We start from the raw sequence: 11,795 nt of genomic DNA on the forward strand, positions 1-11,795 counted from the left end.
GCGACTTGACTTGTGTTGTGTTCCACTTTATTTGTGGGACACGGACTTATTCCCGATGCGATTCACATGATCTCTCATTCATTGAGATGTATATTCCTGTATTGTCTGGCTTGTGTTCTCTTGCAGGTTTCTTGTGTGGTTGTGTTTGATACGCACCACATAGCGGTTGTGATTTATTTTCACACCGCATCGCTTTGACGCTTATGCTGGACTCCTGGCTTTGATGGATGTTAGATTACGTGAAGTTTCTTCTCTGCTTACGCTTGCTAGCTCATTGCGGATTTGCTATCCGTTCGGTATCGTCTCCTTATCCCTTTTACTGCTTTCCGCATCATCCTTTAACATGAGAAGTAGGACCTAGACATGCATCTGGCCAAGTCCTCGAAAGAGGCTCTGTTTTTGTTGGTGTGTTTACATTTGTGCTTTGCGGCAGGGAGTCACGGTGTAATAAGTCCTATATGGCACTCCGTTAAGTCCTCATGGAAGGCATGCGGAAAGGGTTAGCAATCAACCCCCGCCTAGTCTCATCGAGTCCGTTCAGTAAGCGCACGTTTCGCGTCGCTTGCTTCTGAACCTGCACAAGATCTTGTTATCGAGTATGTCAGGAAAAGGGTTCATGCAGCCGGACCCCCGCCTTTCCTATAGCTCGCGCCGCTCGACGTTGATGCTCGGTGTACGCACGCACCGTTTTCCTTTATGATCCGTGACGGCTTGGTTGCTGAGAGGGGTCCGCCCTCTTGTCTATGGCCTGATCATTTTCGCGAGGTCTGATGCTTGGTTGACTTGGGTTGAGCTGCTCCCCTTGGCTATGGCGGGACCGCCTTTTTACCATTCGGTCAGTACCGTTGGTTTTGTTTGCTTTACGAGCGGATGCTCGTTTGTGTGCTATTTGTGTGCTTTCCCTTTTCCCTCGTAGGTTGTTAGTTTAGTTTAGACTAGTACCCTTTGTATGATAACATTAGGTAGCAAGCTTTCCCCTTTAGCTTAGGTTTTCCTCATGCATCTTTTAAAACACAAACCACACTCTTTGATTTTCTTTTCTTAAGAACTTGTTATTTCCGCTCCATTCCCAAGCCTAAGTCTCCAAAGGTCGAGCAGCGGAGTGTGAATGTAACTTGTTCACCTAAAAAACACAAAACAAACAGAAATTAGTTAGCCGAGCTACGGTAGCTCTGATTCTGCAAAACAGATACGTAGGCAGCGGGGTAGGGCCCGTGCGAGCATAATCCTTTCTTTTCCCTACATTCTGCATTCATTTTAGTCCAGATTAGCGTAGATTTGTTACACACCCATAGTTTTAGACACAGGCGTGGATACCATCGAGTACGATGGGCGCGAGGGGTGCTAATACCTTCCCCTCGCGTAACCGACTCCCTTACCCTCTTCTCTGGTCGTGAGACCATTGTTTTGTTTTGTGGTTTGCTGGCATTCCCTTCCTTTTCAGGATAAATATGTTAGTGGCGACTCTGTTAATTTTCGCGGTAGCGACAGCTGGCGACTCTGCTGGGGACGTCTTGACCCGTTGCTGGTCCAGACTCAGTGAGTCGATCCTAGCGCTTGTGTGTTTATCTTTGGGTGTTTTTTATTGCTTTGCATATTTATCTGTTTGCATTGCATTCTATGTGCGCTTTTACTTTTCTGCATTATATTCTGGACTGGCTGGATCTCTGTCTGTTGGGTGGGTGTTTCAAGAGGTAAAAGGCCCAATACCCAGGCTATGTGTGAACCATAGGAACCCTAGGATAGAGTGGGAGCATGGTTTGTCTCGAGGTGTACGTCTCGGGATGGATTATGTGACCACGAGCAGAGTAGTGGTTTCAAACGGAGGTATTATCGTCACCCGCTTCCGCGCTGTGATGATGCTTACCTTCGGGCGGACCGTATACTGCGTTTCATGACCTTACCTTGGCCTAGATTTTACCCGTGAGCGGGGCGGGAATCAATGATCATTTAACAGGTACATTGTTGGTGACCGCTGTTCTTGTTCGTGGGTTACCGCTGTTCTTGTTCGTGGGTTACCGCTGTTCTCGTTCGAGTGTACTATTGGTTCCTGTTCGTGGGGTATTATGGTTCTTGTTCGAGTGGTAATCTGTGTTCTATCCCAGTGTGTTATTGACTATGGGCTTTGGTTCTGTGGATTGATATTCCGTGTTCCGTGTGGTATACCATTTGGGGGCCGAACCTTTGGCTTTGTATTATGTGTGTTACCGGCAGTCCAGAATGCCTGGTGGGCGGCAACAAGCCCCACCACTTTGCATCATTGCATATTTACTTTTCCAAAAAATGATGTACAAAAAATAACTAGCATACATGTTCCTTTCATTTCCAAGGAATCATATCTTTAAGTTGCGTGTTGAGCTTTTCCATCTCTTATTTGCTAAAAAATCAAAACACGAGGATTCCTTGGAAATGATGGAACATAACATTGCATCCATTCATGTATACATGCATTCATGACAGGTAATCAAATGTGGAGCTCTTATTCTCAACCTTCTCTCCATTCGGTTTTCTCTGCAGAAGTACGATTCTGACTTCTCGACACTGATCAACAATCAAGAGTTAGCCATGGAACAAATCTGTGAAAACTTGAATGAGATGAGGACAGAAATGGGGACTAACATGGGTCAGTGTATGGAGGCAATTCAAACCCTTGCTCTTAGACAAGAAGAGTTGAGACAGGTTCTTCAGAGGCCAGCGCCGGATGGTAATCCCACCCCGGGAGAAGGTCTTGTGAATCAGAATGTCAGAAATGTTGTTGAAATTCCTATCCCTGCTCAGGAGAATGCACATCATGAGAACAACTTAGAACCTGAAGCCTTCAGGTTCCCAATTAATGAAACTGAAAAAAGGTTCCACCTCTTGGAGAAAAGGTTGAAAGCTATAGAAGGTCGTGATTCCATTGATTTAGATGCTGATGGGTTGTGCCTAGTCCCTGGTGTCAAGATTCCTGTTAAGTTCAGAGTCCCTAACTTCGAGAAGTACAAGGGAATCACTTGTCCGTTGACTCACGTGAAAGCATTTTGTAACAAAATGGCTCCTTATGCTGAGAATGACAAGCTATTGATGCATTTCTTTCAGGACAGCCTCAGTGGTACATCCCTCGAGTGGTACACTCAACTTGAACGAACTCATGTCCGAACTTGGAAAGAATTAGCAGAAGCATTCGTCAAGCGTTACAAGCACAACAGTGACATGGCTCCGACTAGAATTCAACTCCAAGCTTTGACTCAGAGAACTGATGAGTCTTTTAGAGAATATGCCCGAAGATGGAGAGAACTGGCTGCCAGAGTTCAACCTCCACTATTAGAACAAGAGCTCATGGGTATGTTCAAAGATATGTTGGAAGGTCCATACTACCAAGGCTTGATTGGTGCTTCTGAATTTGCAGAATTGGTTGTCGTCGGCGAACGAATTGAGAACGGTCTTAGGAATGGTAATATGCAAGATGTTGATGATCTTTTTGAATTCCCCAGGCATGTGGAGGGAAGAGCCAGTGTAATTCCTGAGTATGAAGAGGAGTCTCTTAATCATCCTCTCGATCAGATCTCTCGTAATGAAATGGAAGCAATTATTTCTATTCAGGATGGCCCACAAATCTGTGCTACAGCTCTCAGTCATCCACCTACTCAGTTTGCTCAAAGGGATCCAGTTTTACATGATCAATCAGCTCAGTGTGCGCCGCCATGGCGGAACCATCAACAAAATCGTCCCCAGCAGGGTAGACAGAGGCGTAGAAGGCCAAAAAGAGTGTATGATGCCATTCCTATGACTCATGATGAGCTATTATCTGACTTGCTCAAACTTTCCTTAGTGGAACCAAAACAGTTGGATCCTGTTTCTTTCCCGTATCCTGAGGGATTTGACCCTAATGTCAGTTGTGGCTACCATGCCGGGGCACTTGGTCATTCGACTGAAGATTGTCAGCCGTTCAGAGACAAGGTTCAAGACCTGATTGATGCAAAAGCTATCACATTCGCACTTGAAGGCCAGAATTGAAGTTCTCCTTTGACTCAGCGGATCTTCTGAAGCAATAAGTCCATACGGAGAGGATCTCCTCCACGTTGGCAATTCTTAATTCATAATGCATGTTCATGTTTAAGCTTTCTTGTTTTTTGCAATACTGTTGTATGTAAAACTTGGTTGTTTTTGAACTATAATAATAATGCATTGGATATGTTTGTCTTGAAAAAAAATCCATTCGCTTTTGCTCTTATATGTTTTTCTACGCTTTTTGTGGTACTCAACTCTTGTTAACAAAGCACGACAACTCCGTAGGGAGAATGATGAACATAATACCAAGAATCTCAAATGGTATGCTTTTGAGTAGAACCCTGTTGATGATGTACAGGCATTGTTTCAAATTCCCAAACACTGGAGATATAAGGGAGTGAAACCTTCGTTAACCCCTTTGAGCCTTGAAGTAGGAGTTTCTTTTCAATATGAAAAAACCCTCACATTTAACCCAAGGGCAGGGTAGTATTCAGTTGACCTGATCGAGCATTCAAAATTCATCAGGAGCACACATCTAAAGATACAACAATGGCTATCTTTCAACAGATTGAGGAAAGCCAAATCCACAACAGTTATCCCTCACCTCAGGAGGTCGAGACATCAAAATTATCCCTCACATCAGGAGGTCGAGACCAACATCCAAACCGCTGTGGTTTATCCCTCACATCAGGAGGTCAAAATATGACGATACCACAATGGTAATTCTTCATCAATCAATGACTCAGGCAGTCACTATTCACTTCCAACAAATCAGAGATTCAGGATCACACGACTTGTTCAAAAGAAAAGAATAAGAAAAAAAAAGAAAGAAAAAAGAATGAAAAAATAAAGAAAAAGCCCGCTAAGTCAACAAGTTGAAAGCATGTGACTTAGGCAAAAGTTAGGGCATCCCGCTGGACATCCAAACCAAAATTCTAAAGAATTTGTCCAGGCAAAAGTTAGGGAAACGAAAAAAAGCAAAGCGAAAGCGAAAAACAAGGATTACAAAATAAAGATCCTCATCAAAAGAACAAAGTCGTGTGATCAGACACCAAAAACAAAAGGTAAAGTGACGGCCGTGTCCAGAAGACCTCATTGACTCCTCAATCATATCCAAGCTCCTCTTGGAAGATGAATGCTCGTGTCAAGTTAATTGAACTTAGGACTGGAGAACATCACGAAGGGGGTGGGCACCAAATAATTTTGAGCCTAAAAATCTCTTTTTCTAAAAAACCGTGAACCTGGCCACGTTATAACCCTTAAAAGTCCTAACTGAAGCATGGGTTAATTCGAAAGCAAACTATACACGAGAATACGGTAAGCTGACTCCTAGGAGATCCGCTAAGCGCTTGAGTTGGTATCACACCATCTTTCTTTCTTTCAAAAAAATCGATGTTACGACATCCTTTCATAAAGTTTCTTTAAACTTCAAGACAAACATACTCTTTGCATTAGAATTATATTTCTCATAATAAACATTTTTTGCATATGAACAAGTGCTTAACATCAGGAAAGTTTCCATCATGAACTTCAGATGAAAAGTCTTATCCTCCTAAAGGACGAGTTGTCTTCAGAACTCCGTTGAATTGAAGCAAGAATATTTCAAAGTCTGATCACCCTCAGAGGCACAAAAGCAGTTAAATACTTTGTCGAGCAAGTTTTCAGTCAATCTGAGGCAATCAGGTCAAGATTCGAAGAATCTCTCAAAATGCTAAGTAATCAGGGGCATTCACCCAAGCGTAGCTGAAGCTACCTCCAACACAGGCCATGCAGGGGCATGATTTCAAGGTTCATGATACTGGGGCAAGTTGGCTATGATAGCACTAATCTCTTCAAAGTCCTTACGGGCTGGGGCAAGACACTATGCATTGGCATTTTATCCTCATCAGGAGGTGTTCAGTTTAAAGTTCAGGTGTGAGCTAAACAACTTATGAACTTGAGAACTATTAGGGTCGTCATCCTCAATGATCAGAGGCTGAAAGTCCAATCTTTGGTGGCATCTCTTTGCATTTCAGTGCAATTTTCAAATCTCTTCCAGAGGTTGCAACCGTTGGTTATCGGTATCCCTCAACTAGAGTCATGTCATGTGGACATCAAAGTCCTTTGCTTTCCGACCCTCGAGTCGTGAGTTTCCAACCCTCGTGTTGTGAGTCCTTTGCTTTCCGACCCTCGAGTCATGAGTTTACAACCCTCGTGTTGTGATTCCCTTGCTTTCCGACCCTCGCGTCGTGAGTTTGATTCTTTTCCGACCCTCGCGTCGTGAGTTTGATTCCTTTCCGACCCTCGTGTCGTGAGTTTGATTCCTTTCCGACCCTCGTGTCGTGAGTTCCATTCCTTTCCGACCCTCGTGTCGTGAGTTTGATTCCTTTCCGACCCTTGCGTCGTGGATTTCCAACAATTGCGGATAGTTGTCATATACACCTCAATGTGTCTGAAAGTCTAATACTTGTTGGCATCCTCACAATCATATGAATATGCATAACACTATGAAAGCCAATTCCTGTTTGGTCCCTTTGAAGTCAACACTTGCTCGACCCATTAACCCCACTTCTTGGTGGCGTTCCCTTGAAGAACTAATGCCTGTTTGATGCTCCGGCCGATACTTGTTTGGTGTTCTAATCATGGCTTGCCTATCAGCTCATTGAATTCATTGCCTGTATGGAAAGTTTCAAAGCCAAGATGGCTGACAATCTGTTTGCTCTTGCATTTTCCCGTTGTGGGTACATCCTTTTGAGCGCATCATATCAACACATTGGCGGATCTAGCCGAGTGAGAGATTCTCATTCCCCAGCTGAGTACATTCAGATGAGACTTTCTTTGTTCCAAGATTCTCATATCCTCAGTAAAGCATATTTCGATGCAATTCCCGTGCTTCAGAAGCCTTATTCCCGGCGGAATTCTTTCTCCCCAGTTGAGTCATGATAAAATGGTATCTGATTCCCCAGCAAGCCCTAAATGAGGTTCCATGCCCGAGTTCCTCATTTTCCCCAGTAGAGCTTTTCTCTCTCCATCAGATGGACCTGTTTTCCCCAGGAGAGTCATCTTATTCCCCAGTGGAGTTGCCTAAACAAAAGGTTCTTATGCTAAGTTCCTTATCCCCAACGGATCTCTCATATCCCTAGCGGATCGTTATGCAGAAGTATGCATTTTCCCCACTGAGTCTTTCCTCAGCAGAGATTCACATGCATCCTCCGCAGAATCTGTTTCCTTCAAGGATTTTCCCCAGCGGAATGCTTTATTCACCAGCAAGTTGGTCACTCCCCACCAGAGTTATCTTCATGACTTGCCCTTATCTTCACATCCCCAGTGTGTCGAGAATTTCCTTCTCCAATGAAGTGGCCAGGGTCTTCCCCAAGCAGTTAAGTGGGATGTTCTTATCTTCAAACAAGATTTATTCCCCAAGCAGAGCTCTCATCCAGATTTGATTGTCTCCAGTAGATTTCTGATCCATCTTTGCCAGCTCGCAGTTTGTGACTTCTGGTCACTCATCTTGTCCTCCCCGCAGAGTTTTATAATCTCTCCAGGACTTCTTCAGCAATTCAGTGCTCATCCGTTGTCTCCCCAAGCAACGTTCGAATCATGCATCATTCGCATTGCATTCTCTAAGCGTGTAGCGTTTTCCTCCTCGGGAACGTTATTCCATATACATTCATACATGCATCATGCATAAATCATATCATATATGTTTCTTTCTACAGGAAAGTTATCCAGATTCAAATGCTCCCTAGAGAGCAATATTCGCCTAGTCATTACAGGCGCTTATCCTGATGTTTTGAATCAGAAGAGGATTGTTCTACTTATTTTCTGGCATAGCTCAGATCAGTTCAAAGACATTCCTATTCCCGATGCCCCCAGATCGGTGGAAGATATTTGTTCCTATTCCTGATAAATCAGACTTTCAGTTGAAGGAACCGCCTCTGGATCTCCCAAGATCTTCCGAAGGAGCGAGCCCTCTGATACATCAGATCAGTTGGAAATATCTACTCCCTGACGATTTAGTTCGTTCAGAAGAAGAAACTCGTTTGCCCAGTCCTGATGCCTAACCATCAGTTGAGGACGTTTTCTTTACCCGGCGTACACAGTTCGGAAGAAACATCCGTTCCTATCCTAATATTCAGATTCAGATTAGTTGAAGGAACCGCCTCCGGATCCCCGTGGTCTTACGAAGGAGCAAGCCACTGATATCATCAGATCAGATGGAGATGTTTGCCTGATTGACTTTTTCATTCAGATGAAGATTGTCCTACTTATTTTCTGGCATCATGTCCAGATCAGTTTAAAGGCATTCTTTCCCCGGCGTACACAGTTCGGAAGAGATATTGTTCCTATCCTGATTACCAGTTCAGTTGAAGGAGCCGCCTCCGGATCCCCGTGGTCTTACGAAGGAGCTAGCCGCTAATTCCCAGATTAGTAGGAATATCTACCTGATGATTTAATTGCATCAGAAGAGATGTCTGCCCAGATTCCCAGATCATGATTCCCAGATCAGAGATACCTATTACCCGTTGATGCCCAGATCAACCGATGTATCTCCTTCGATTCCCAGATCGACTTAAGACATCTATCCCGATGCATGTTCGGAGACATCTGCTACGTCTGATACTCAGATCAGTCGAGATGTTCCTTCTCTTGATGCCCCGATCATTTGAAGTGTTTCCCCTGCCTGTGGGTGCCCGTTCCTTCTTATCACAAGTTGGAGCATATTTAATTGTCCAGATCAATTGAAGTTTTTTCTCCCTGCTTGCGGGGTGGTACATTCCTTCTTAGTGCAAGATGGAATCTTCTATTGATCAAGAGCGCAAATTTTCGAGTTCATTCTGGTATTCAATCTCCTTCCACCTCAACAGTTCGAAACTTTCGTTTCTCACTCGTCAGGTTCAAGAAGTTTGAATAGGGGCAGCTGTTGCACCCCAAAATTTGCCCTCTTCACTGTGCTATAAGTTATCAAATGACGTTTATTTCGTCTCTCAAAAATCAAGAAATAATAAAGAGTTCCGTTATTTCGAGATCATTAAGTCAAGAGGTTTATGGGATGAATTGCAAGATAGTGAGTCATGATAATAGGGTATGAGCTTAAAAGAGAGCATTGTGTCCGAGGCGCCATTATATCTGCAAATTTATTTATGGCTCAACGTACGAGTTAGGTTTGAATGAAAGAATTGAGATTTGAATTAGGGTCCCAATGATTCAAGAATGAGTTTTATTAGATTTAGCTGATCCTATTATTCAAATTTCGTTCAAGGCATTTTGTTCCTCAAGGACTCAGGTCAAGCTAAGATCCACGAGTGTTATTCAAAGTTTATCCAAAGTTGTCATCATTTCAAAGAGTCATGGCCTATTGATTCAAGATATTGCAATCTCATGTTCAAATCTTATTCTTCATCAAAGTGTGTTTCAAGGGCTATCGATAAAGATTCCAGATCGATTTGAGTTAGAAAACTTAATTGGATCGAAACAAGTTAGGAAACTTAATTGGATCGAAACAAGTTGGAAACTTAATTGGATTAGAAGTGTTCAAGTATCATCATCATCCTTTCATTCAAATCCATATAATTCATTACAAAGTTCAAAACCATGTTCATTACAAAATATTCAAATGTCCATCACGAAATATCAAAGCCCATTTCAATCATTATAACAAGTTCCATCCAAATTTCCATTTGAAACTCACTTCAATACAATACCTATATTTCCATTCAAATTCATCTTTCAAAGTTCAATCCATTACATCATAAATGTTCAAATTTCTGGTCCCAAACAAAAATCGGTTACATTCATGTACAATATGCCGTTATGCTGGTGATGTCATTTATCCATTGAGTTTTCTCCTTGGTATGAGCCAATTCTAGCAACGCTGCAACATACTCGTGACTACACCACTGACCTTGCAGTCTCGAACCGAACCAAGGACCCTGCATAAACAAGCCGAACCAGTGGCAACCCATATCCAAAAAAACCGGTTCGAACTGAGTCAAAAAACCACCTGTACACCTTGCTGAACCCGAATTCAGAGCCCACGGCATAACAAAGAAAAACCAATTCCTATCAGAATAAACCGAACCGGTTTCGGTTCGAACAAAGAAAACTAACTCAGTAGCATACATAACAGAACAGAAAAGAGGATAATAGGGAAACCGGCAATAGAATTCAAGGAGAGATTTCAGAATGGAAGAAAAATCAGTGCAAACGGAGGATATAACAAAAGAGAGAAACCTGTAACAAACTTCTATCCATCGGGGAACCTTCACTTTCTTCATCTCCATTGAAACATCATCTTCAATCCACCATCTCAATGGACCAGAACCAATTCTCTCCCTCTCTTCATCTCACATTCTGAACTCTCTCTTGCCATGACATTTTCACGATAATCTTCTCTCAGTTCAACAATCTTCTTCATGATTTAACCAATTCTGCATAAAAGTTCACAAGGAAAAATCGAATTATTCACTCTGCACGAGATTCAAACACAGACGAAAAGCTAATAGAAAAATTGGAAGAAGAAGAAGTAACCGAGTGCTGATGAACCGTGTAACAGACTTTCCTCAATCCAAAATTCTTGAATCGACTTGCTCATCCAATCTTGAACCTTCATCACACAAAGACAAACCAGAAATCTCACATCGCGGCAAACCTTGAATCCTCTTCAATCTTTCAATCTTCACTCCGCGTTCCTTCAATCGCCATAATCAATGCTTCAATCTTCCTCGTCAAATTCAACTTCAACGCAACAATCATCATCTTCACGCTTCATTCAACAACATCACGTAAACACAACAATCTGAAAATGCCAAAGAGGAAGAATAAAGAGAGATCCAAATTGTTGAATCGAAAGGAGAGAAGATGAGAACGAGCATCAAGTGTTTACCTGAGTTTCAACGCGACGTCCGGTGACCGTTGAAACACCGTCGGAATTCGTTTCTTATTGTTGATCAGATTCACGTTTGAAGGATGGTTAAGAGAGGCAAATGAGATGAGGAGGCGAATCGAGAGGGAGTTGCGAGTGAAACGAGCCGAGAGAGAGGATCGATTAAGATGGAGATTTGAGTGTTTGATCGGAGACGGAGATGATACTACCGTCACCGTCGCGAAGAAAAGGATGCACCGCCGTTGCCGATTGAAGGATAGACGAGTTCAACGTGAAAGCCCCAAAGAGTAACCCTAGCTCCTTTTGAATTTCTCCAATGTTAATTGTTATTAAAATCTAATTGTGATTAATTGCTGAATTAAGTATGTTAATTGTGATTAGTATAAGGTTTGAAAAATTAACAAAGTCTGAATGATAATCTGAAAAATGGATCAACAAACTTTGGGCCTAAACGAAATTGCTAGATTCACACCTCCAGAATGACCCCACACACCTTCTTTTTGCTGATTGCTACAAAAAACCGAGTTTGGGCCTGCAATACTTTAGGGCCTGCGTCTGATTCACTATGTACACCATGATTCTCACACTTAAACCCCTCTGTTTCATATAAAATTCACATTAGTTTTAGTTTTTTAACTAGTTTGCTTTCCATTATTTTTAGCATAATGAATGACATAAAAACAATTTTTTTTGTTAGATTTTGACATGATAATAGAATATAGAATCATTGAATTTTGTTAATTTTTTGGTTGATGAAGAGATAATAAAAAACATGTAATATTTCTTTGTTAGAATTTGATTGTTTTGTACATAGTTTTGTTCTATTATTGTTAGATGAAAATGTCATAAAAAACAATTTAATCTTGCTAGCTTTTCTTTTAGAATTCATTTAGAATTTATTTTCTCTTATTTTCCATGGCGGGTACATGCCTCCTTGTTA

General features: G+C 42.1%; 1 protein-coding gene and 1 long non-coding RNA gene across 2 annotated transcripts; one reads left to right on the top strand and one right to left on the bottom strand.

The window, feature by feature from the left end:
* Positions 1–2,565: 2,565 nt before the first annotated feature.
* Positions 2,566–4,133, top strand: LOC131604349 (uncharacterized). Its single transcript, XM_058876794.1, has 2 exons — positions 2,566–3,939; positions 4,101–4,133. Exons 1-2 carry the CDS (start codon positions 2,566–2,568, stop codon positions 4,131–4,133), a joined length of 1,407 nt encoding a protein of 468 aa, XP_058732777.1.
* A 6,167-nt stretch (positions 4,134–10,300) lies between these two features.
* Positions 10,301–11,114, bottom strand: LOC131606383 (uncharacterized). The gene is made up of 3 exons (XR_009284828.1): positions 10,856–11,114; positions 10,501–10,768; positions 10,301–10,400 (listed from the first exon to the last, which is right to left on the bottom strand). It is a non-coding gene; the product is annotated as an uncharacterized LOC131606383 (long non-coding RNA).
* Positions 11,115–11,795: the final 681 nt, after the last annotated feature.

The sequence above is a fragment of the Vicia villosa genome, linkage group LG5 (genome assembly GCF_029867415.1).
Source record: "Vicia villosa cultivar HV-30 ecotype Madison, WI linkage group LG5, Vvil1.0, whole genome shotgun sequence".
Taxonomy (NCBI): domain Eukaryota; kingdom Viridiplantae; phylum Streptophyta; class Magnoliopsida; order Fabales; family Fabaceae; genus Vicia; species Vicia villosa.